At 41.9% G+C, this 26,880-nt stretch overlaps 1 protein-coding gene across 3 annotated transcripts in view; it reads right to left on the reverse strand.

Moving 5' to 3' along the window:
- The window catches only part of TRPM3 (transient receptor potential cation channel subfamily M member 3), a gene marked incomplete at its 5' end in the record, with an annotated part of 405,379 nt that overhangs the window by 356,844 nt on the left and 21,655 nt on the right, over positions 1 to 26,880 (reverse strand). For 2 of the 3 annotated variants that reach the window (XM_081880909.1, XM_081880905.1), the window contains one exon: positions 3,594 to 3,782. The exons of the other annotated variant lie outside the window; for it this stretch is intronic. In XM_081880909.1, the coding sequence (XP_081737035.1) occupies positions 3,594 to 3,782 (189 nt within the window). Of the gene's footprint in view, positions 1 to 3,593; positions 3,783 to 26,880 lie in introns of those variants that run through there. 3 annotated transcript variants of the gene reach the window in all.

The following is a 26,880-nucleotide window of genomic DNA, read 5'->3' on the forward strand; positions in this document are numbered from 1 at the left end:
CCACCAACCTTCCAATCGGCAAGCACAAGAGGCTCAGTGGATTAGACCACAGCACCACCCATGTCCCTATTGATATACAATATACTCATACAGATAAGCACACCAAGAAAAAGAGAACAAAGCCTTATTAAAGTAAAAGTAAAACTTAAAATCCACCAAATGCCATGTAAAACAAGAGTTTACAGTCTGCGTAAAGAAGGCAAATATGTGGCCGACACCAGCCTTCTTTAAAAATGGAGTTTCAGAATGGGGACACAGCTCCAGAAAAGACCCTTTCCAATCTACCCACCCACCTACTCTCCCTTGGCGAATGGAAATGCAACAGGAGCCTTAAATACTCCGGCTTGAACCCGAAGTTCTGTAGCACAAGGAGAAAGGCATTTCATGCAGTGAGGCAGCAATTAGCACTTGTAGTAGCCAGCATCCAAATATCAATCAATGAGATTTAAAAGCACAACTTCATACTGATTGTGCTCTTCAACTAGATCAAGAAAAGCTAAAACTTCACTCCTACATGTGTTTGGCTTGAAATAAGACCCATTGATTTCAGTGTGATATATAATTTTCCAGGTCTGTACATCACAAGCCTAAACAGATTTAATCATAATTAAAAACAAGTATTCAGTAGGATTTACTTACTCCACTGTAAGGTACCTAGCATTTGAGTCCTAAACATTCTATACTAAGTAGGCATGGGAGAGAAAACAATTTTACTGCTACTGGTGAACTGGCAGTGATTGCAAAAGAATTTCCTGAAGTACATAAGGAGTTTTGGCAGAGAGGGGAGACCTAGATACCAGCTAGACACAAACATTCTGGACATGCTTGAATGCTTACTATTGCTTGAGCAAGGGCACTTAGCAAGCCACAATGGATAGTGGCACTATAACCATCACAATCAGAAAACAAAAGAGCAGTGATGCAGAAACAAAGAAGGATTGGGAACAGCTGAGGGCCAAACTAGATAAGAATGGGATTGCTGATAGGATTTTCTATCTCTTTAAACTTGCTTGGAAGGCAGGTACTGTACTGGGGGGAGGAGGATGTGGAACACAGTGCTAATGGAAGTTCAACTCCCCGCAGGCCATTTTCTCCAATCTAAATCCCTCTCAGCAAGCTGCTATTTCCCCTATCATGTAACATGGCAAAGAAGGGAGATTAACAAACTCTGCCCCATCATTCTGTTCACAATTACATAGACTGTGCCCTGAGCTGCTTAAAAAAATAAGTAAAAAAGAAAGACAGGAAGTGTCTCATCCAGTTTGGTCCTGGGATAACGAGACTACAAACTGTATCCAAACCAGAGGGAAACCTACCCTGTGAAGGAATCTGTACCATGTTATATTACAGGCCCTGGCAGTTCTGATGCCTCATTGCTTTTCAGTAGTCTGTCTGTGATCACAAAGACTTGTGCGTATTATCTATATCTGTATCTCCAATGAAACAGTTCTAATCTGGATTAGGGTCTTCATTCCACATTTGGTAGCATTAGCACATTCAAATCCCTTTGGTTAGGTATAATTTAGCTTTGTTAAATTATAATTTAAACTGAAGTTTCAAAAATTATTTTAAAATCAGAAGAATCAAGCAAAATTAAAATACTCTGGTTTGGGGACATGTTTCAGAGTGGCCAGGACTACATTTCTATGGAATGTAACAAGGGACATAAATGAATAAAGATGATGGACACAAACCCTATTCAGCATGCAGAACTTTTTCATATACTGGAAATGTATTATTCTTCATGATACAGCTATAAGCACCTTAACTATTTTGATGCTACCTGGCATTTGATGATATTTTCTGTCTATTTTTTTCCAGCCGTTTTGGTAACACTTGCAAACACACATTCTTCCCCAGAAACTGTTCTTTCTATCCGAAAACACCAACTGTGTCATAAAAAAAGAAGTAGCACGCTAGTTTTCTTTAAGTATGTTTATGACACTTGAATCTTTGTGTCTCAACTTTTCTCTACAGATTTTTTAGTTATTTGCCCTCACCTTACCCACTCAGATGCTGCAAAGGGTATAAATGTGCCTTCATACACACCTATCACCCCCTTTATCATGACAACCTGCTGCCATTTTCCAACATCCATTTCAGATGGATATCACAGCTTTTTATATTGTAATTTATAGCTATTACCGCTATATGTCACAGGTTGCTATTGAATTTCCTATGAAATTCAGCTATAAAGTCAAATATTCAATTTCATGTACTTATTTGTATGACACATGAGATTAAGGATAATACAGATTTAACAAAAAAACATATAACTATTGTTATTCTGCATCATCTGTTTGTGTCAGAATCAAGTTGCTTCTCCAGATTTTGGTTGTCATGGCACCCGCTCTATACCAAGTTCCCCCCTTTGCCTTTATATTCTCTCACTACTGTCCTACTGCAACCTGTTGGTGTTTTCTTTCCAGCTCAACCATCAATTGTGTTTAAATAATAATAATCAGAAGCACAACCATCATAAATCAGTGAATCCTTTAAGGAAAAAAGAGTAAGGGGTTTTAATATATGTTAAAAAGGTAAGAAGACTAAGCGAACTTTGCAAAGCTGCTAATCCACTTCCATACCCCTCACTCTGCCCACACTGACTGGCAGCAGTGCTCTGCGGTTTGAGACAGATGCCAGGAACTAAACCTTGCACCTTCTGCATGCAAGGCAGACATCCTTCCCATGAGCCGCAGCTCTTCTCCTAAACTGCAGACCTTTTCAGAATGACCTCAACTCCATATACTACCCATCTTCACAGAAAAACCACTGTAACCAATATACTCCCTTAACATACCATGGAACTCAATGTTCTGCCATTTTTCCAGTAAGTCAGTTTCCCCCCAGAAACAAGTACCATACCTTAGAAACACAGCATCAATGCCTCTCTCTTTCCAAATGTTTTCACGTGACAAGCAGTGACAGACAAAATGAATATGCATCACTTAGCAAGATTAAGAGAACACACTACAGTTCAGAATGTGTTAAAACAAGTTGCCTAGTCAAAGCAGTGTTGGAAGACTGCTCCACTATCCGTGCAAATGTTGCCACCAGTTCAAGAACCACAGCCATGTTCCCTTCACATGAACAGAGAAATAAAAGAGGGGGCTCATTTTCATAGAGGGGTTAAGCAGCTAAGCCGATGTTTTTTCCAGGCAAGAAGCAAGAAGTGAATTTCACCTCTCTCTGCTGAGTTTGGGGCACTGTCTTTCTCTCAGAGAGTGGGACTGAACTTCCCATCCGGCAAGGGCTGAAATTGCACGTGGCTTTTCGGCCCGGCCAATACCGGCAACCCACACGAAGCCCCCTCGCTGGAGCCACGGAAACGAGAGACGGCGGGGAAGCTGGCACGGGGAGGGCCGGGTTGCACTCAAGGGTCCCGAAGCCAAGTGCCCGGGCCAAGGGGGGCGAGATGAGGCCCCCCACTCCTGGCCGGGCCGGGCTCTTTGGCGGCCGGCTCCTGCCCTGCGAGGCTCGCTCCCCGCCCACCCCCGGAGCGCGCCCGCTCCACGCTTCGCTCCGGCCCCGAAGGCAGGCAGGCAGGCAGGCAGGATCCGGGCGCGCGGCGAAGCGCTCCGGGCAGCACTTACCGGCGGCGTCTGCGAGGGCAGCCCGGAGCGCTTGGTGGAGCCTTGGCGGGAACTTAGCCTCTTCCAGGACTCGGCCAGCCTGCCGCCCCCCCGGCTGGCGCTGCGGCTTCTTCGCCGAGCCGGGTCCTCCTGGTCGGAGGAGGAGGCGCCTTTCTCCGCCTGGCCGGGACTCCGCCACTTCTGCCCCATCTTCCCCAGGAGAGCGGGGAGCGCGAGGCCGAGGCGGCGGCGGCGGCGCTAAGGGGCGGCTCGCGGCTCCGGGGCGACCACCTGCTTCCGAGCGGCTCTGGCCATCTCGGCGTCGGCGTCGCCGCGCGGCTCCCCCCGAAGGTTGCCTGGGGGAGCCGAGGAAGCGCTGGCCGCGCTCTCCCCTCGGCCGGGTCCTGCTTCGGGCGCGGAAGGCAAGCGAGCCCCCCCGCCCCCCCCCCGGCGGGAGGAAGGAGGAGGAGGAGGAAGAAGCGGCGCGAGGGCGCGGCTCGCTCTCTCCCTCTCCCTCTCCCTCTCGGCCCGGAGCCCGCAGCGGGTCGGACGAGCGACGCCTCGTTCCGGGCGCGAGATGGAAAGCAGCGCGCTGGAAGCAGCAGCAGCAGCAGCAGCAGCAGCGAGCGCGACCAACTTCCCCCTGGACCGAGGCGAGCGAGCCGCCCTCCGAGACTTAAAGGAGAAAATAAATAGTGAGGAGGCGCGACTTCCCTGTGGAAGAAAGTCACCTCCCCCCTCCCCAGTTTCAGATCTCACAATTTTATTTCTGTTTGGGGAATTGATCTCTCGCCTGCTAAACTTTAAGCTGTTAAATTAGGTTATTTCATATAACATTGGGAGGATTTATCTTATGCATTACTTGACATTATTTTCATTTTTCGTTTTGAACTGAGCACAGAGTTGTGAGAAAGTCACATTCAAATAAACAGATGATGAAGATGATGCCGATGACCATGCAGATTTCACTTCTTCTGCCCCCAATCAGTAAAAAGACATAAGGTAGCTAACTGAGCTTCTATACCCCCCAACAAAAGGTCTCTTCCCCCACAACAAAAATCCTGGCTTTACCCACAGAGTGAGGAATCCTCTTTCCTTCCTGACAAAATGGCCTGCACAGAATGGGCCAGGTCTGGATTGTGCCCACCGGTCAAATCCAGTCACCCGCCACTGTTCTACCAATCTACCCAGAATCAGGCCCACTGAATTTAATGGGGTTTACTCCCTCGCAGCACATGTACAGCTCACCACTTTCCCCAAAGAATCCTGCAAACTGGTTTTTAAGGGTGCTGTGAACTGTAGCTTTATGAGTGGGTAGACTACAGTTCCCAGGGTTTGGGGAAAGTTATGTGTGTCTGCAGCCTGAACAATGTGCAGCATGTTCACTAGCAGGTAAATCCCATTGAATTTAATGAGATTTCTGAGTGTACACGCCCAGGATTGCCCTGTACGTCAGTTGCACAGCTTGCAACCAATGTCCTACAAACAACGTATTTCATAAATAACTGAGAACGTGATAAGTAGTAAAATAGTATCCGAGCATAGGATCCGGTCATAATACGGAATGAAGGCCCCTTGATTCAGAGCATTTTTAATTCCACAGCAGTGCATGAAAGTACATTCCACAAATACATTTTGTTTTCAGAATGCTGATTAGTTGAATATACAATCTCTTTGTAAGAAAATATTCACCAACTTTGTGTGTGGTGGTTTCTCTTGGTGTTTCCTATCAAGTTAATTGCAGCAGAAAACATGGTGATTGCTGTGCACGATTACTTGAAATTAAGACCCACTAGGATTTATTCCTAAATCATAGTCCATAATCATGCATGCCTGAGTATTCTCCAGTATGCAAATGATACCCAGTTCTACTTCTTGTTTAAATCAGAACCAGTGAAGGCTGTGAATGTCCTGTGTGAGTGTCTGGAGGTGGTTGGCGGATGGATGGCAGCTAATGGATTGCGGTTGAATCCCAACAATACAGAAGTACTGTTTTGGGGGGACAGGGTCCAGGGCAGCTGTCTACTAGCTCCATCTGGTACGCAGGCTGAGACCCTACCTGCCCGCAGGCAGTCTTGCCAGAGTGGTGCATGCTCTAGTTATCTCCTGCTTGGACTACTGCATCGTGTTCTACATGGGGCTACATTTGAAGGTGACCTGGAAACTACAACTAATTCAGAATGTGGCAGCTAGACTGGTGACTAGGAGTGGCTGCTGAGACCATATAACACTGGTCTTGAAAGACCTACATTGGTTCCTAGTACGTTTCCGAGCACAATTCAAAGTGTTGGTGCTTTAAAGCCTTAAATGGCCTTGGCCCAATATAACTGAAGGAGTGTCTCCCCCCCCCCCCCCGCCCATCATTCAGCCCAGACATTGAGGTCATTCTCCAAGGGTCTTTTGGTGTTTCCCTCACTCCAAGAAGTGAAGTTACAGGGAACCAGCCAAAGAGCCTTCTCAACAATGGCACACTCCCTGTGGAACACCCTCCCACCAGATGTCAAGGAGATGAAGAACTACACAACTTTTAGAAGACATCCAATGGCAGCCCTGTATTGGAATTTTTTTAATGTTTGATGGTTTATTATGTTTTTATATGTGCTGGAAGCCACTCAGAATGGCTGGGGAAGCTGAGCCAAATGGGCAGGATTAGTACTTGTAACCACCCAATAAGATTGACAATGGATTCAGGACAAAACCTAACAAGAAAGCACTTTTTTAATGCAAGGGCATACCTGGGTGCAGGCCCAAGCAGACATGAAAATCATACTGCTGGTGATTGTGTGCATGGATGGAAGGGGTGTGTGAATCCTCCCTCTTGTCTCCTTCCAGTTTTGGCCACCCCCAACCTGGCCAGCCAAGGCTCTCCTATGGATCATTGCTCCTGCCAGCTCCCTGCCCAAGGAGGAGGAGGAAGCAAGAAGGGATGTGAGAGACGGAGGCGGCAGGCGAGAGCATTGCATTGCTAAGGCTTCAGGGAACTTGACCTGCTGAAGGACAAGTGGAGCCATGAAGGGGTGGGGGGAATCCAGGTTGCTCTTTGACCCTAGTGGGGATGGACAGATCGAGGCTCAACTGGGCTCTCTGGCACTGCTTGCAACACCTGCCTGAACCTCTCTCCTCTTCAACTAGCCATGTCCTCTCCCCCCATCCAATGTGTGTGCATTTAAAAGCAAAAAGATTCATCATTCACCCCATCTGTGGATGGCCCCATAAATAATTTAGGAAATTTGGGGAGCTTCCTTGAAGTGAATTAGATCACCCATCCATCAAACTCAGTGTCGTCTGCAAGACTGACAGCAGCTCTCAAGGGCTTTAAGGTAGAAGCTTGGAGGGTGATGACAAGGGAAAGGGCCTTTTCACTTCTGGCTCCCTATATCATGCTCTACCGAGTGAGCTATCCCAGACTTCCTTGTTCAAAGCACTTATAGTTGCATTGTCTTGTGTAGCAGCACTAGTGAAATATCCTGGGTGTTTGCTAAACTCATGAGTCACTAGGGCAAGGCTCTTGCATCGATCCTATTACAGTAATTAAACAACTGAAGCATTTTTATCCTGCTCATCAGCAGAGAAGGCTACCAAAGTGACTTACATACAATCTGTCGGTTGGATCCATATTCAGCTAGTTGAACTAGGATTCTATAGAAATCAGTGGGACAAGATAGCTCTCACTGAAATTACAGTGAGTAATTAACTAACCCAGTGCATCTCACCCAATAAGGACAAAACAATTAAAACAGTAACATCCCTATTTAAGAAAGTAATGATCATAGTTCATTGCTTTCGCTTTCTCTGCTTGCTGAACAATTGGTTTTAATGGTTTTATGTTATCAGTACCTTTCACAGTGACCACAGATCAAGTGAGCTCTGTGTGATGTCTGAAAGTGATCTTTAATATTTCTAGAAAAGGGGACCAGAGGGTGGTGAAGAACTGCTTGCTTAAACTGAAATAGCTGGTCCCAGGCTGCCTTTTCAGGAATTGAAAAAAGATGGCATAATTTGACCTGCTAAATGTGGGGTGAATTATTCAGTGGTAAACACGCATCCTATATAAGATCAGATAAAGACACCAAAAATTATAGTATTTCAACAGTATTCTCAACCCTTCTCAAATTCAGAACCAGGGTATTCAACAAGTTATTTTTAATATATTTAATCTGAACTAGTAGAAGCAAAAGAACATAAGGCATGAAGAGATGCAAATACTCTCCCAGTTTGAAACAATCAGTGATGCAAATTATGTATATTATAAATGTTAGCTGACATCAGAGTTCTAAAAACAGTTCACAAAATCAGAGTTGTCATTACGAAATTCTCAAAGGATATGCCACTTGCGTAAGAAAATAGTAAAGAAAAATGTGTCAAGTTCAGTATGTTCCTTTAGTATTTATCTTAATCTGCAAATTAACAAGCTCAAAAGGAATGCTATAACAACAACAACAACAATTTATTACTTATACCCTGCCCATCTGGCCAGGCCTCCTCAGCCACTCTGGGCTGCTCCCAGCAGAATATCACCTAAAATGATTTGTCTAATCTATTAAATTTACCTAAATGACATTTTGTGACAGAAAATTGCATCAGTTAAATCAGAAGTAGGGAACTGGATTTGACCAATGCGACAGATCATTGTCCCCACCCCCACCCATAGGAAAAGTTTGACAGGTGGGCAGAGCCACCCTTCTGTCAATAACATGTTACCACAATGGCATCAAACCACCTTTTGGGGTTTGGGGTGTGTTGTTTTTTTTAAAAAAATCTTTATTGTTTTTACAATTAGTTTATAGCCATACACTTCAATATTCACAATAAACAATTGGACACAATAAACATTGCAGCATTTAACATGTACAGTGGTACCTCGGGTTACATACGCTTCAGGTTACAGACACCGCTAACCCAGAAATAGTGCTTCAGGTTAAGAACTTTGCTTCAGGATGAGAACAAAAATCAGGCTCCAGCGGCACGGCGGCAGCAGGAGGCCCCATTAGCTAAAGTGGTGCTTCAGGTTAAGAACAGTTTCAGGTTAAGAACAGACCTCTGGAACGAATTAAGTACTTAACCCGAGGTACCACTATATGCATAAACAAAAACGATAGTAAGTATTATGTTACTTATCTACTTACTTTGTTTTTGTTTTGTTTATAATAATAATTTATTATTTCTACCCCGCCCATCCGGCTGGGTTTCCCCAGCCACTCTGGGCAGCTTCCAGCAAAAGATTAAAGGTAAAGGACCCCTGACAGTTAAGTCCAGTCGCGAACGACTCTTGGGTTGCGGCACTCATCTCGCTTTACTGGCCCAGGGAGCCGACATTTGTCCGCAGACAGTTTTTCCGGGTCATGTGGCCAGCATGACTAAGCCGCTTCTGGCGAAACCAGAGCAGTGCACGGAAACACCGTTTACCTTCCCCCGGAGTGGTACCTATTTATCTACTTTCACTTTGACGTGCTTTCAAACTGCTAGGTTGGCAATAGCTGGGACTGAGCAACGGGAGCTCACCCCATCGTGGGGATTCGAACCACCAACCTTCTGATCAGCAAGCCTTGTCTATGTAAAACACTTCAAACAGGTGCCTTTGGGGGGTGTATATGTTTGTGTGTGAGAGGGAGGGAGGGAGAAGGTTGCTGCTGTTACAGAAAGGCTCTTATAGATGAGAGCATAGATGCTGAGAGGGAATATATGGTCCCCATGATAATAAAACTATGCTGAATATTATGTATCAAATTTTAAATATAAAAAAATAAATCTGGGAAGGGCATTGTATGTTACAACAATAAGGACAGAAAATATACTAAGTATATACTAAGTATTGTTTTGATACTGACGTGCAGCGTAAATTAATAACGCAGAGTCTTCTTCAGTAAAAGAATAAAAGCTTTACTGAGTTAAACTTGCTTGCAAATAACAGCATAATGGACAGAAGATTAAACTAGCTTTAGAGCATGCACAGAGTTTCCATTGAACACAGGCTTCACAGAGCACAGGCTCCACCACTCACACACACAGATACTGCAGACACATTGAGTCAGGGACATTGAGTCTGCCTGCAGGCAGATACAATACTTATACAGAGAATGAGTCATCCTCAAGAGGCCTCACAGTGATTCTGCATGCTAAATGATTCTGCAGATTTTCAGCATTTCACAACATTTCTAGACTCCTTTGCTGCTTCCTTTACTGCTTCTGATCTCAAATACCTTTGTCACATGACAGATACATCCTAGATATACAAGAGTAATTCAGTACATGTCTAGTCAGAAGTTGCGTGTCATTGCTTTCACTTCAGCAGAGCTTACATCCTCAGGAAAATGTGTATTAGGAATATAGTTTTAGTGGGTAAATGTCTAATATTTATATTTCTACCAGCATTTAAAGGTCTAGCTCCTTCATTTTAAGCAGGAGTTTAAGTGGTTCCCTCCATTTCACTAACAAGATTGCAAAAATAACTTTTGGACATTCTTAGTAAAAGTAACTGATATTAGCAGCATGTGAGAAATGCATATTATTTCATCCATCACAACATACATAACCAATATTTCATTTTTGTTGTTTAGTCATTTAGTTGTGTCCGACTCTTTGTGACCCCCTGGACCAGAGCACACCAGGCACTCCTATCTTCCACTGCCCCCCACAGTTTGGTCAAACTCATGTTGGAAGGTTCAAGAACACTGTCCCACCATCTCGTCCTCTGTCATCCCCTTCTCCTTGTGCCCTCCATCTTTCCCAACACCAGCCTCTTTTCCAGGGAGTCTTCTCTTCTCATGAGGTGGCCAAAGTATTGGAGCCTCAGCTTCAGGATCTGTCCTTCCAGTGAGCACTCAGGGCTGATTTCCTTAAGAATGGATAGGTTTGATCTTCTTGCAGTCCATGGGACTCTCAAGAGTCTCCTCCAGCACCATAATTCAAAGCATCAATTCTTCAGTGATCAGCCTTCTTTATGGTCCAGCTCTCACTTCCATACATCACTACTGGGAAAACCATAAGCTCCAGTATATTTAAAAAGCTAAATTAAATTAAAACAAAATATAATAGGTAAGTATAGCATTTAAAAAAGGTGAAACTGCATTGACTTTGTTCAGCAAGAGGTGGGGGGGGCGGGTTTTGCACCACCTACACACTTTTTGCCTCAACATTATTATTTATTTATTTTTGCAACTTTGATACAACAAAACACTTCCTACTCATGCACACATTAAAAAATTATACAGTGTAACATGAATGTGTTAAAAGGCTTGTTAAAAACATCTGTCAGGAGGGGTGTTTGTGTGTCACCAAAATCCCTCGTTACTGCAAAATAATTGCTTTTCTGGAGCTAGACAGGCACTGTAGGTGGCTAAATAAAATAGCAGCCTAATCTAAGCAAGGCTTGAATAGTGGATTACAAAAATGTGTTTTGACTTTATTAAAAAATATAGTTAAGATTATTCTGTTTGGCAGGTCAAATGCTATGTCCAAAAACATCATGATGTTAAAAGTTATGTGATGCATCGGTTTTAATCTAGGGATCAGACTCGCCTTGATGTGAGTCCACAGAAAGGCTTTTGTTTTCCTGTGTGCTTGAACCTTCCAGGGTAGTTAATTGAAATAAGCAGAAATAATAAAATTCTTCCTAATGAGATTCACTATTGCTCTTATGGTACAGGTTCCTGTGCCATTTCTGTATTTTAAATATACATGATTTGTATGGAACTCAAATCATTTATGTTTCTTTGGATGTGTGATATTTGCCCTCTCTTGTTTCTCTTCTAAGTGCTATGCTCTAAACAATGTGTTTCAGAAATTAAGTTTTTCAGAAATGCTCTGAAGCAGTTCACACATATCTTCCTAATGGTGCCATAAAGGCAGCAGTGTTTCTATGAGTCGCCTTGGAAAGTCTAGGATTGCTCCTGAAGAAGGAACTTTTTTTTCTGACAGTGGCATAGCGTGGGGGTGGTTACGCTGGGTGCAAAATTGTTAGGGGTGCAAAATTCCACCACCCAGGGCTGCCTCAATACAGCTGCACGCTTCCGTCGCTGGGCTCCATTGAAAACAGCTCCTCCATGCAAACCAGGAAGTGACCTCTCCAGGCAATGGAACAACTCTTCCATTGACTCGAAGACAATGGAATGACTCTGCAACTGCGATCTCCTGAGTGACGCAAGCACCGTTATGCAGTTGAATGCGCATGTGTACTCCACACCGTGGAGGAAGGCACACTTGGCAAATCCACACCGTGATCAACTCCCACCCGAAACCAATGTCCCCACTGTGGAAGGACGTGTGGGTCCAGAATTGGCCTCCACAGTCACTTACGGACTCATTGTTAAAACCGTGTTTATGGAAGACAATCTTACTTGTCTACGAAGGATCGCCAAAGAAGAAGACTCCATCCGTTTCTCTCCCTCCCACCCCACCCACTTTGCACGGCCCCAGGCGCTGGCAAGCCATGCCCTGCCACTGAATCCTGAGCACTTTGAAGTACAACAAACATTAATAGTTGAGAATGTGTTTCTCCTTCTTTTTTTTCTTTTTTTTATAAATATTTATTGAGATTTTTAAATACAAATGCAAAATTAGTAAACAATATAACATGTTTCATAACATAATTTCATAACTTCTTTGGACTCCCTCACGTCTCCCACTCCCACTTACATCATTATAAATTTTTGCCAGCAATTTATCAACTTGTTTGCGTTCTTATGTCCCGCTCATTTAAATATAATTTAATAATTCTCCAAAAAGTTTATATTTTCCTCAGTCTCACTTATCATCCTAATTCCAACTACTTTAATGGTGCTCAATTGTTTGTGATCTAGCATCCTTATTAACATTCAACCAAATTACAATATTTTTGTAGATAAATCTTGAATTTCTTCCAGTCTTCTTCAACCCTCTCCTCTCCCAGGTCTCGGATTCTGCCGGTCATCTCAGCCAGTTCCATATAGTCTATCAGTTGCATCTGCCATTCTTCCAGTGTGGGTAGATCTTGGGTTTTCCAATATTTAGCAATGAGTATCCTTGCTGCCGTTGTTGCATACAAGAAAAAAGTTCTGTCCTTCTTTATCACCCTCTGGCCGACAATACCCAGAAGAAAGGCCTCTGGTTTCTTAAGGAAGGTATACTTAAATACCTTTTTCAACTCATTATATATCATTTCCCAGAAAGCCTTCACTCTAGGGCACGTCCACCAGAGGTGAAAGAATGTTCCTTCATTTTCTTTACATTTCCAACATTTATTATCAGACAGATGGTATATTTTGGCAAGTTTAACTGGGGTCATGTACCATCTATATATCATTTTCATTACATTTTCCTTCAAAGCATTACAAGCAGTGAAGTTCAACCCAGTGGTCCACAACCTTTCCCAGTCTTCAAACATGATATTATACCCAACGTCCTGTGCCCACTTTATCATAGCCGATTTAACCGTTTCGTCTTGTGTGTTCCATTTTAACAGCAAGTTATACATTCTTGAAAGTACCTTAGTCTTAGGTTCTAACAGTTCTGTTTCCAATTTCGATTTCTCCACCTGGAACCCTAACTTTTTGTCATTTTTAAAGACTTCTTTAATCTGAGCGTAGTGTAACCAGTCTCGCACTTTATCCTTTAATTTCTCCAAACTCTGCAATTTCCAATTGTCTCCATCTTTTTCTAGTATTTCCCAATATTTTGGCCATTTGGCCTCCATATTGGGTCTTTTTCGGGCCTTAGCTTCCAGAGGTGAAAGCCACCTTGGAGTTTTGTTTTGTCTAGGATTGCTCCTGAAGTCTTTATATTTTGTCCAGACATTAAACACTGCTTTTCTGACAATATGGTTCTTAAAGGCCTTATTGATCTTAACCTTGTCATACCATAAGTATGCGTGCCAACCAAAAGCGTTATTAAAACCTTCCAGGTCCAATACGTCAGTGTCTTCGAGAAGTAGCCAATCTTTTAGCCAGCAGAAAGCTGCGGCCTCATAATACAACTTTAGGTCTGGCAGGGCAAAGCCCCCTCTTTCTTTCGCATCAGTTAATATCTTAAACTTAATTCTGGGCTTTTTGCCCTGCCAGACAAACTTAGAGATGTCTCTCTGCCACTTCCGGAAGCACTCCGTCTTGTCCACAATCTGCAGTGTTTGGAACAAAAACAGCATTTTTGGCAATACATTCATCTTGATAGCAGCAATTCGGCCTAACAAAGAAAGTTTCAGTTTTGTCCAACTGTCTAAGTCTCTCTTAATTTCTGACCAACATTTTTCATAGTTATCCTTAAATAGACTCAGATTTTTTGCTGTTATGTTTACCCCTAGGTACTTTACTTTTTTAACCACTTTTAATTCTGTCTCTCTCTGAAACCGTTCTGACTCTGTATCTGTCAATTTTTTTTCCAATACCTTGGTTTTCTGTTTGTTTAATTTAAAACCCGCTACCCAACCAAAGTCTTGAATCAATTGTAATACTCTTTTCGTACTAGATTCTGGCTCCTGCAGGGTCAAAACTAGGTCATCTGCAAAAGCTTTAAGTTTATATTGTTTCGCTCTGACCTGAATTCCTTCCACCAACCGGTCCTCTCTAATCATATTCAAGAGCACCTCCAGGACCGAAATAAAAAGCAAAGGGGAAATGGGGCAGCCTTGTCGTGTTCCTTTTTCAATTTTAAACTCTTCTGTAACCACATTGTTAACTATCAATTTAGCCTTTTGTTCTGAATATATTGCATCAATCCCATTCTCAAAACCCCGTCCCACTCCCATTTCTTTTAAATTTCCCTTCATAAATTTCCAGGAAATATTATCAAAGGCCTTCTCCGCATCTATAAAAATTAGCACTGCTTTTGTATTTATATCTATTTGCAAAAGTTCCAAGATGTCAATAATGTTCCTTATATTAGCAAACAAATGTCTACCTGGGAGAAAGCCTGCCTGGTCCTTGTGGATTACTTCATTTAAAACTTTTTTGAGTCTACTTGCCAAAATGTCTGCAAATATTTTGTAATCCACATTTAAAAGAGAAATGGGACGATAGTTCTTAAGTTGTGTCTTTTCAGCTTCCGATTTTGGTATCAATGTGATAAAGGCTTCCTTCCACGATTCCGGCGCCCTCTTCCCCTCCATAATTTCATTGCTAACCTCCATCAGTGGTTGTATCAAGTAGTCTTTTAATGTCTTATAATACTTGGAGGTCAACCCATCTGGCCCTGGAGATTTGCCCAGTTGCATGTTCTGAATGGCTTGTTCAATCTCTTGTCGTGTTATTTTGCAGTTCAGGATTGATCTATTTTCTTGTGACAATTTTGGTAGTCCATTTTTTTCCAAAAATTGTTTAATCTCAACCTCATCTTGCGGCCCTTGAGTGTATAATTTTTTGAAGCATCTCTGGAAGCACTTTCTAATATCTACAGGGTTCTGAATATTTCTTCCTTCAATCTCTAGATTTGTAACTGTATTTAGTTTTTGTCTCCTCTTCAACTGCCAAGCTAGCAGTTTTCCACATTTATTCGCCGATTCAAAAGTTTTTAGTTTCATTAGTTTAACCTTCCACTCTATTTCCTGGTTTATCAATTTAGAATATTGAGCTTGATAAAGTTTAATTTCTCTCAGAGTCGGCTGTGACTTCGGATTTGATCTTAACTTCTTCTCTAATTCTTTGATTTTCTCCAAGATCTTATCTTTTCTCTCATTTTGTGTCTTTTTCTTTACAGCATTCTGTTGTATCAAGAACCCCCTCATCACAGCCTTACTTGCATCCCAGATAATTCTTTTTTCCACCGTAGTGTTCATGTTTATCTCGAAGTAATCCTTCAAGGCTTTTGGGGCCTTCTTAATAATCTCCTGATCTCTAAACAAGTTGTCATTCATCTTCCATCTAAAGGAGCCGGTTGGTAATAGTGTCATGTCCATCTTTACTGCGTTATGGTCAGAGCAGGTCTTTGGGCAGATTTCCACCTTTCTGGCCTTCGGTGCCAGACCTCTAGATATCCATATTTGGTCGATTCTTGTCCAGGTCAGCTGGGCTTCAGAGAAAAATGTTCCCTCTCTTCCCAAGGGGTTCTTTGTTCTCCAGATGTCAATCAGATCCATATTGTCTGTCATTTCAAAAAAAGTCTCTGGTAGTCTGCCGTCTTTTGTGACATTTTGGCTTTGTGACTTATCCATGTTGGTTGATACGACCCCATTCATATCTCCCATCATAATGATGTTGTTGTAGTCCAGATAATCCAACATAGTCTCATGCAACTTCTTGTAAAATTCCGATTTCCCCTCGTTGGGTGCATAAATTCCTAATATCAAAAGCTTCTCTCCTTGATGCTGTATCTCAATTGCCAAAATTCTTCCATGTTCATCTTTGAATAAAAATTTAGGTGACAGGCTCTCTTTTGCATATATCACCACACCTCTCTTCTTTACTCTGTCTGAAGATATAAATTCCTGGCCAAGTCTTTTATTTATTAACACTTTTCTATGGAGCCTAGTCACATGTGTTTCTTGTAAACAAATAATGTCCAATTGTTCTTTTTTTAATATATGAAATATTTTCCTCCTTTTTTCCGGGATGTTACAGCCATTTATATTCCAACTCAAAAGTTGCAGAGACATCCTGAATAAGTCTGGTTAATTTCCTGGGGGTGGTATCTTATTCACTGGATCTTCAGGTTCCGAAGGTGCAGGTACCGCCGATGCTCCAGGCCCAGAAGGTAATTCAATTCCTTTTTGAAGGTCCTCTCCGTGTGCAGTCAGAAATTTGTCTCTATCTTCCAATGTTCTGCTTTTAACCTTCTTCCCTCTGAAGGTAAAAGATAATCCTTGAGGAAATTCCCACCTAAAGATAACTGAGTTGCTCCTCAACAGTCTGACCAATTCCAAGTAGGCAGATCTGAGATCCAACAGTTGTTTAGGAATGTCTTTATAAATTTCAATTCTTCTATCCAAAATGTCCAGTGACTTTTCGTAGTGTAGGCCCAAAATCTTATCCCTTTCCTCCTTTGATCTCAATGTTATCAAACAATCTCTGGGCTTCTCTTTCTTTGCCAGTCTTCCAAGCCTGAAAGCTGATACAATTTTAAAGTCCTTTTCCTCTAAATTCCAAAACTTGGAAAATTCTTTAGTCAAAAACTCAGCTAAGTTGCCTTCTTCCGCTTCTGGTATCGACCTTATCCTTAGGTTACTCTCCCTATTCCGCAGTTCTATCATAGAGAGATAGGTCTGGTGTTCACCTACTTGTTTGCAGAGTGGTGTTTCTCCTTCTTGCATTCTTTTTAATTTCTGTGCTTCCCTCCTGCTTTCTTTTCAGATATTTCAGACAACTCTCAACAATGTACAGGCAACAACCAATTAATGTGCATCTGAATGATGCACGATCGCACATGTGTGCACAGCACCGAACCCGGAAGTGACCTGAAACCATCACTAAAAGGACGGAATGGGGTGGTGTGCACTTATACACCCTTTGCTGACATACACAAGGACCAGGAACAGAACCCAGCATGTCTGCATTCTATTCAATTGGAAAGTCACTATTCATCTGAATTTACAACCATTACAAATAAAGGTTTAGCTGGTCCATTTGGAAACTTAAAAAAAACACCAAACCACACTTGACCACTAAAATACAGGAATTAAATCCATAACACCCATTCTGAGCACACTTCATCAATTTAAGTTCGCCTGATCCACCTGATCTGTTTACTCCCGGAGAAGAAAAACCTAGTATCTAAATACTGAGAAACTGGAATGAAAGATTGTGTGCATATTTGGGACAATATTTCAATTACAATAATTCAGCTTCATCTTCCACCCATTTTTCAAGGAGGACAAGAAATTTTTTAAATAGATTGCTGTGCAATTTGAGTATCAGAAAGAAATTTTATGTACGGTATATTTTGTCTCAGTTTAACCCCTGCACCGATTTTAAATGGGCCGGAAAGCATGAAAATACTCAGCAATGTGAAATTCCCTTGATGGTGGAGGATGCTTCAAAATGACCTGTTTATTGGACATTCATCCTGATTTGTTTGCAGAAAAATTAAATTAAGTAAGCATTCATTCTGATTTGTTTGTTGGGAGGTTGGATGATGTTGTGTCGAAACAAATGCTATCCAAAATTTTTGATCATCATTTTCCCATTTCCCCAGCATTTCCCAATCACTTTCCTTATCAAAAAGTATGATAATTTGAGGAGGTGGGTTCCACTCCACTGGAATTGTGCACCCTGAATTTGCTGGTGTGTGGCTGAATCACACCTGAAAATAGCTGCAGACTGGAAATGCCCTGAGACATTAGAAGTAAAGTTGGGAGGTACATTTATAACACCATTCAGGGTTGAAAGCTGACTTATCTTTTTTAAAATATATATATATATATATATATATATATATATATATATATATATATATCTTACTTTTAAACCTTACAAACAAGAAGAAAAAGAAAAGGAGAAAAAAGAAGAAAAAAAACAAAAGAAAGAAAAAACAATACAATACAATATATAAACAATACACCACACAACATTAACGCATTAAACTAAACAAAACAGAACAAAAACAATTTAAAAACATACATCATACCATTTCAATGCCTTATCTTTCATTCCCTTGTTTCATCGACTTCCTCTCACCTCCCTTTTTGTATTCCACTTCTATTAATTGTTTCAGCAAATCCTTTCCATCTTTCACTATTTTCTGTCATATAAATTTCATTCCAACATTTTTCTAACACTCATTAATTTTACCCTATTTCTATAAATAAACTTTAAACTTTTTCCAATCTTCTTCCACCGTCTCTTCTCCCTGGTCTCGGATTCTGCCAGTCATTTCCGTCAATTCCATATAGTCCATCAACCTGGTGATCTTCTGTCCGAGGCTCTTAACTCTTTTCCAGGTCCCTTCTGCAAATCTTCTTCATATTTATACATACACTTTACTTTGTCTTCTGCTGATCTTGTTCTTCATTTCCTTTCTTTGATGCTGAAGAGTAGGCCTCGGGGGAGCTCCAACCTAACAATGTTTTTATTCCTTCTCGACATGTCATCCACATCTCCGTGGTTAAAACTAAAATCCAAAAGATATTTCAGGACGTGTTTCAAAGTCCCTCCAAATCTGCAGGTCCACACAACTCCAATTTCCTCCTGACCCAGGTCCAGATCCCAAAGGTCAGTAAATCCCTGCATGAGGTGATCTATCTAACTTTCCTTCTCCAGTCCAAGCAGGGTTCCAATCTGACTTTCTCTGAATTCAATCATAGAGGGCAACAACTTGTAATCATCAAATTGCCTCTGTAAGGCTGGGGCTCTCTCCCTCTCCACTTGTATTACTTTAGGTTCAACAACCACAACTTTCTCCCTCGCTTTCTCCACCATTTGGCATGTCAAAGTAGATTCCTGTATCGGTTCCTGAATAGTTTCTGTGTAGATGTTCACTTTTTGTCCCAAATTAGTCACTTTTTGTCCCAAAATATCAATTTTAATATTCATCACATCCGTCTTCTTGTGGAGCTGTTCCAATGACTCACTTATCTTGCATAGTGCAATCACTAAGGCTTCTTCTGTCGACATTCTCAAGCAATCCAAGGTCAATCTCACGGTTTTCTCTTGCAGCTGGAGATTCCACCAGCCCAACTCTTGTAACAATTTCAAAGGCTCCCTCTAGAGGGAAACAATTTCTGTTTGTATCAATCCTTTTAAGCACAGTTCAAGCAGTAAAATTAGTTTCAATTTTCAGCTACTTTTACTCCTTTTTAAACGCAGAAGGAGACAATCAAAACAATGTATTTCTCTTATTTAACTAACTGTCACAGTCAATGAACTTTCCCAAAAACGTCAGTCTTACTAGCAGTCCATTTCCAGGTTCAGAGCGGTGGTGATCCAACTTTCTTCACTCTCTCCTGCAGGCTTACGCTTCTCCTGCCTCCAAGGGGGGTTTAATGATTTTAGCCGATGGAAGTTTAATCCTTTACATAGGACTTTCCAAGACTTTAGCTTGCAAATTCTTTGCTTCAATCTATTTACAAAAGGGGAAGGCGGACTTCCTGTTTGAAACCTCCCCGTTTCGGTGCCAAATTAAGACGTTTAAAAATCCAATTTTCCGTTCTACTCACGGGTAGTTGTTTAGAATCAAATTGTCCACAGGAAAAAGTCAGCGATCTCTGGCAACAGCAATGCGGCTTCACTCCGTGAAAGAAGCAGTCAATTCGAAGCACCGCGCCACTCACCCCACATTGCTCCGGATCCCCGAAACCGAGTCTCCCCATGAGTAGGGGAGGCGCAAAAGGTGCCAGCCGAATCCCACGTTCACAGGCTTCTCCCACCTGTGATTTTTAGTGGGTCTCCGCCTTCGCCGTGGCGGCCAGACCCTGAATTCCACGGAGCAAGTTCCTCCCGATCAGAGGAATTCCGCCATTGCCGGAGGCGCTAAGCCGGAAGTCCCGAAGGCTGACTTATCTACCCCCCCCCACACACATCATTTTCAATGGTGGAAGTTTCAAAGGCTAATTATATTGTAATGTGACATCAGTCAAATGCATTGTGCCATTACAGACCCTTTAAAAACAAATACATGGAAAAAAACAATGTCACCCCCCCAAATCGCTAAGATATAACATACACATCTAAAACAGAAAAAAACACCCAAACTGCACTTAAGCTGACAAAATTCCTTTACAAATCTTTGCAGCAGAAGAGAGAAAGTGTCCGTTTTTTGTTTTTGTTTTGCCAATAGGTAGACTAAATACAATTCAAAAGTCCTTCCTATGTATTATAGTCCCCTATGAGTAAATATAATATTTTGGTCATCTCTGTAAAAGCTACGTAGAAAAAAGAACATACATTAGGGTTTCTGTTGCTGTATCCCCACTGGGACAGAACCATTCATTGTGAGTAACCAAGAATGACCAACCAGTATAGAGGAAAGCAGGCAATTAAATATAGTGCTCAAAAAGATATCTGATATTTGGGACTAGTCAGGTTATCCAAAGAATTGGTACGACTGTCAGAAAAGTCAGTGGACAAACCAAGATGAACTGGAGTGCAAGTTTTATGAACAGCATTCATTGAGTACTCTGCACCAACAACATTAATCCAAATATTAAGAATAAATTTTGCCTTGGAATGGTTCTGAATAAGAATAAAATTTACAGAAAGATCTAACTAATGTTTATTGCTGAAAGCTTTGGCCCATGAGGTAACATACCTGTCAGATGCTGCTGTGGTTGCTTGAGAGTAACCAGGTAAGACTCCGATCTGTCTTTTACAGGCCTTATTCTTGGTGCAAACTATTTACAGTGAAGAGCGTTGTAAGTTCATGGCTGGCTCAATCGCTAGCAGAATCCGGGAGTGGTCAGTCTTTGTACCTCCCCCAACATAAAAGTCACGTCACCCCCAGCCTTCTCTGCCCCTCCCTGTGCCAAAGACTACTGCGCAGAATGGGCACTGGCAAGGACGTGCTTCCCACCTCTCCGGTTTGCTCAGGCTTGGTGTTAAGGCTCTCCCTAGCATCCTCTGGTCCTTGCCCCTCTTCTCCACTGAAGGTAGGGCTTTCCTCCTCGCCGGAAGAGGAACTGCTTCACAAGATTTTCGGAGGCTCCCTGTAACACACCTGCCCTTCCATCTCTCGCCTCTGAGCTGATGGCAGTTCCCTGACAACACCCTTCTAAAAAAGATATAAATAATCCCAAAATGTGTTAGCTTAAATAAACTCTAAGCAAGATCTGGCCAGCATTCAACAGATAGCAATTGAGAATAATTACTCCAGGCAACTGTAACACCCAACACCGCAATAATTGCCTTTGTCATTTGTCCGAACTAGGGTTTGTCTGTACTTGGGATCATGGTTAGCTTAAACAAGCAAACTTCAGAAGCAATGGTTAGAAGATGGTTTGCTCCGAAAGTGACCTTACTTGGTTAGTTCATGATCCCAAATTCAGAAACAAGGACAAGCTGAGAGTGAGGAAAACAAAAAGTATACACTCAAGAGGTGTCCCTGGATGTGCAGGAGGCTGAAATGGGAGTAGCAGGGTGCACAAGCCCAAGGCCCACACAACCTGGATACTGCTAACATATAGCATGTTTTCAATGTGGTCCTCAGCCTAATTTCATGTTTCCTTCAGCCTAATTTCAAAGCCCTCTACAACCAATCAGTTCAGATCTCGGGCAAAGGGAATCTGTCCCTCACCCATTAGGGAGGAGAGATAGACAGAGAAAGGGGTGTCCCATCCACCAGTAGCTTCAGCCCCATCCATAGTTGACATGAGGCATGCAGCAGATTACCCAAAGGGATTGTGGCCATCAACACAAAAAAGGTGTCCACCTTTGTTTAGTGATGTGCAAACACAGTCCATGTGTCTGTGAGTATAGGAGCAATCACATTACTTTGCAAAACAGTCACAGCTCCGGACAATAAAGAAACTTAGGGTGCCATGGTAACATTTCTAGAATTAACAAATATGTTCTTTGAGCACTACTTAATGAAAATGTCTGGCAGAAATAAATTTGAAAAGAAGCCAGAAGCGTGATACTATTTTATTCTCAGATTCTGTTCTAGAGAGATACATTAAACTTTTGTGCACTTTAAATATGAAAAAGAGATCCCTGTAAACTAATGAATCAAAACCTGATAAGAGGATAATATCTTTACAGGACATTGTTTGTTGTTCCCATAGTATTTGTTGTATCGCTATAAGCTAAAACTAAAGACTTCCTTTTACTTACAATAATGTGATGCCCTACTTTTCACCACCACCACCAGCAGCATCTAGTTGTGAACCAAATTTCCCTGGGAACAATTTGCCTTATTAGGTTCAAAACAGCATTATTTTGAGAGGGAGATAAGACTGATGAGGTTCCATCCCCCCCAAATGTGTATAATGATATGGTTTATTCTTTCCATGTGATTTAGCATTAACCTGCAGTTTATCATTAGATAACATATGTTCTCCACAAAAACATTAATCCCTATTTGAGTTGCATGACACTTGGCCCTAGAGTAACAAAAACAAATAATTGATAATGAGAATATAAGGCCCCAGGACATAATATGACTAATGGAAAACATTCTCTTAAGCATTCTTGAGAGAGAGATTCAGAACTTATGCACAACTTTTACAATTAAAGTACAAAACTAAAAAGGTAGATTAAGTAGCAAACATTTTGTGGACTTCCTTTTCGTAATCCAATATTGAAAGGTCTTGTGGTTTTTGTCTTGGTTTGCATACATCTAGGATAAATAAATATCTACTATGTATTCTGAAAAGTATGTACTTGTAAAGTATGTATTGCCTTAAGGTTACACAGGGCTTCCACTGTTAGATTGGATCTAGACATGCCTGTCCACAACTGACAGGTCTCCCTTCATTTGTAGAGGGACCAGTGATACTGCAGAGGCCAGCACTGAAGGAAAGAGATTGTCTCCCATTCCTCCTCCCGGCTGATCTCAGAGCCACCTCCCACACTGCTTTTCAGGGAGTGAAGGGACCCTGCAGGGAGGAGGAGGAGGAGGAGGAGGAAATGACAACAATCACCTTCTTGCTCCCCCTTTCCAGCATCACTGGAGCTCTGTTCAGCACAAGTTAATAATACTTCTTTAGAGCAATCCTATTATTTACAATTATGAGATCAGCAAAAGAATAAGAAGAGCACAAGCATTCTTTCTTGCATAGCCTGTAATAAAAAAGATAAAAGATTAAAAAGCTATTGTACTGTACTGGAAAGAACATTACCAGCATCTCCTTAACCACAACTCCCCCATAGCTGCTGAAGTCCTCTCAGAAATTCCACAAAAACAAATTCAAGATGAGCTTCAGGTATCTCCAAATCTGGGATAGAGAGGAGATCCCAGCAGACTTTAGGGATGCCAAAATTATCAATCTCTTTAAAAAAATCTCTTTATTAACTGCAGCCAGCAAAATTCTTGCAAGGATCTTAGCAAACTGTCTCCTAAGAATATCCAAGGCTACCCTTCCTGAATCCCAAAATGGTTTTCGACCTTCTAGGGAGACAGTGGACATGATTTTCACTGCTCAACAGCTTCACATTCAGCACATTCAGCAGTGCTGAGTAATTAAGTTTTATCATTTACAGACAGGACTTGGCTTTGTTTCTTTTGATGGCTTTTCTTTTTTTGCACGTTTGAGCTCAAGTATAAAAGAAAAACCATAAAAAGCAATAAACTATCTACTTAAATGTATAATGCAGAGAGATTGGTTTTATTCACATTAAATTTGATGAACTTACCAGAATCATAATGTAAAAAATGATTATTGGGCTTATCTGGACTTGCATAGAGAAGACAGAAGAAGTGAGGTGACATTTGAGTACAATTGCAAAATGGTTGGTAAGTTATAGGGAGTTTGGTCTGTTTTATTTATTCAGTGAATTAAAAAAATATTTACCACATTTTTTTCCCAGATTTACTTAAGCATTTTTTTAATTCATTTGTAATCCAATCCTATGCACCTCTATTCATCAGTAAGTCCCATTGTGTTGATTGGGGCTTATTCTCAGATAAATCGGATAAGATTTCAAGTTTACACACAGTAAGGTGGCAGAGGCCAGGTCAAGCCCCCCCCCCCAGTACAATGGGGCTTCCTCTCTCTCCTATGCACCCCTCCCCTCTCCCAAATCCCCTCCAGAACAGCACATGGCAGGAAGGGGGACCATTCTATCTGACAAGCAGAAAAACTTGCCCTGACTTTACAATCAGCAGACACAACATTGAATTCCTTCCTGACAGTGTAATTTTAACTATGACTTAGAAATCCTATTCAGTGGGGTTTAAGTAAAAGTAAAGGGACCCCTGACCTTTAGGTCCAGTCGTAACCGACTCTGGGGTTCTGGCACTCATCTCGCTTTATTGGCCAAGGGGAGCCAGCGTTTGTCTGCAGATAGCTTCCAGGTCATGTGGCCAGCATGACTAAGCTGAAGAGCACGCCCCGAGCTTCGTGCAGCTCTCCGCAACCCTAGGGAGCCCAGCGCGAAGTCGCGCCGGTCTCCCAAGGGTTGCGGATAGCAGCCTGTTCTGGGGGCTGGGGTCGGGGGAAGCTCAGGCTTCCCCACCCCAGCCTCGCGCCTGGGGGGGGAAATAATTTTTTTTCTTTATTCCCCCCCCCCAAAAAAACCTAGGTGCGCCCTATGGGCCGGTGCACCCCGTGGGGCGAAAAATACGGTAAATCCCAATCCCAAAGAAGGGAAGTTCCAAAGAATACTCCAACTACCGCACAATTGTGCTCATTTCACAAGCCAGCAAGGTTATACTTAAAATTCTACAAGGCAGGCTTAAGCAATATGTGGACCAAGAACTCCCAGAAGTGCAAGCTGGATTTCAAATGGGCCTTAGAAAGCACTGCTAATAACAAGGCCAGTGGAAGTGATGGTATTCCAGCTGAACTATTTAAAATTTTAAAAGATGATGCTGTTAAGGTGCTACACTTAATATGCCAGCAAGTTTGGAAAACTCAGCAGTGGCCAGAGGATTGGAGAAGATCAGTCTACATCCCAATCCCAAAGAAGGGCAGTGCCAAAGAATGCTCCAACTACCGCACAATTGCACTCATTTCACAAGCTAGCAAGGTTATGCTTAAAATTCTACAAGGAAGTCTCGAGCAGTATGTGGACCGAGAACTCCCAGAAGTGCAAGCTGGATTTAGAAGAGGCAGAGGAACCAGAGACCAAATTGCAAACATGCGCTGGATTATGGAGAAAGATAGAGAGTTCCAGAAAGACATCTACTTCTGCTTCATTGACTATGCAAAAGCCTTTGACTGTGTCGACCACAGCAAACTGTGGCAAGTTCTTAAAGAAATGGGAGTGCCTGATCACCTCATCTGTCTCCTGAGAAATCTCTATGTGGGACAAGAAGCTACAGTTAGAACTGGATATGGAACAACTGAATTAAGATTGCCGGGAATAAATATCAACAACCTCAGATATGCAGATGACACAACCTTGATGGCAGAAAGTGAGAAGGAATTAAAGAACCTTTCAATGAGGGTGAAAGAGGAGAGCGCAAAATATGGTCTGAAGCTCAACAACAACAAAAAAACTAAGATAATGGCCACTGGTCCCATAACCTCCTGGCAAACAGAAGGGGAAGAAATGGAGGCAGTGAGAGATTTTACTTCTTGGGCTCCATGATCACTGCAGATGGTGACAGCAGCCACGAAATTAAAAGATGCCTGCTTCTTGGGAGAAAAGCAATGACAAACCTAGACAGCATCTTAAAAAGCAGAGGCATCACCTTGCCAACAAAGGTCTGTATAGTTAAAGCCATGGTTTTCCCAGTAGTGATGTATGGAAGTGAGAGCTGGACCATCAAGAAGGCTGATCGCTGAAGAATTGATGCTTTTGAATTATGGTGCTGGAGGAGACTCTTGAGAGTCCCATGGACTGCAAGAAGATCAAACCTATCCACTCTTAAGGAAATCAGCCCTGAGTGCTCACTGGAAGGACAGATCCTGAAGCTGAGGCTCCAATACTTTGGCCACCTCATGAGAAGAGAAGAATCCCTGGAAAAGACCCTGATGTTGGGAAAGATGGAGGGCAGAAGGAGAAGGGGACGACAGAGGACGAGATGGCTGGACAGTGTTCTTGAAGCTACGAACATGAGTGTGACCAAACTGCAGGAGGACAGGAGTGCCTGGCATGCTTTGGTCCATGGGGTCATGAAGAGTCGAACACGACTAAATGACTAAACAACAACAATGCTTAGCTTCTGATTACTCACAAAATAGCAAGTGGGAAGTATGTTTCAGATATCCCCAAATAATCTGATGACCATATAATATTAGTTTACAAAGGCAGAATACAAATAGGATCAAGAGTACAGATGGTTGCACATATACAAATAAATCATTTTAGGAGACAAATTAATATGAGTGTTCCAGCCCTCCCCTATACAATGTAGTATGTTACACATAACTTCAGATGTCCAAAAATAATCTGACGCCCATGTAATATTAGAAAAAATAAGATCTGAATACAAATTAGGTTATGGAAACAAATGGCTGCTTCATATACATGCATTTACTTGGAGGGCAAAATGGTATTATTGTTCCAATCTCCTTCCTGCTCAGTAGTATTTGTTCATAATAATAAACTTGCCTACATAAGATGTTTATCTAGTTGTCTATAGAACATCAAACCATCTATGTAGGTCCAGTTACAGATAGGTAGCCGTGTTGGTCTGTCATGGTCAAAACAAAATAAAAAAATTCCTTCCAGTAGCACTCAGTTGGTCTTTAAGGTGCTACTGGAAGGAATTTTTTTATTTTGTTTTCATCTATGTAGGTAGGTAGGTAGTAATTTAAACTATATATAACTTGCTGCTGCTTTGCTTTGCTGTATAGAACAAAAAATTGTAT

Source organism: Podarcis erhardii (assembly GCF_964252035.2).
Source record: "Podarcis erhardii genome assembly, chromosome: 11".
Lineage (NCBI taxonomy): Eukaryota > Metazoa > Chordata > Lepidosauria > Squamata > Lacertidae > Podarcis > Podarcis erhardii.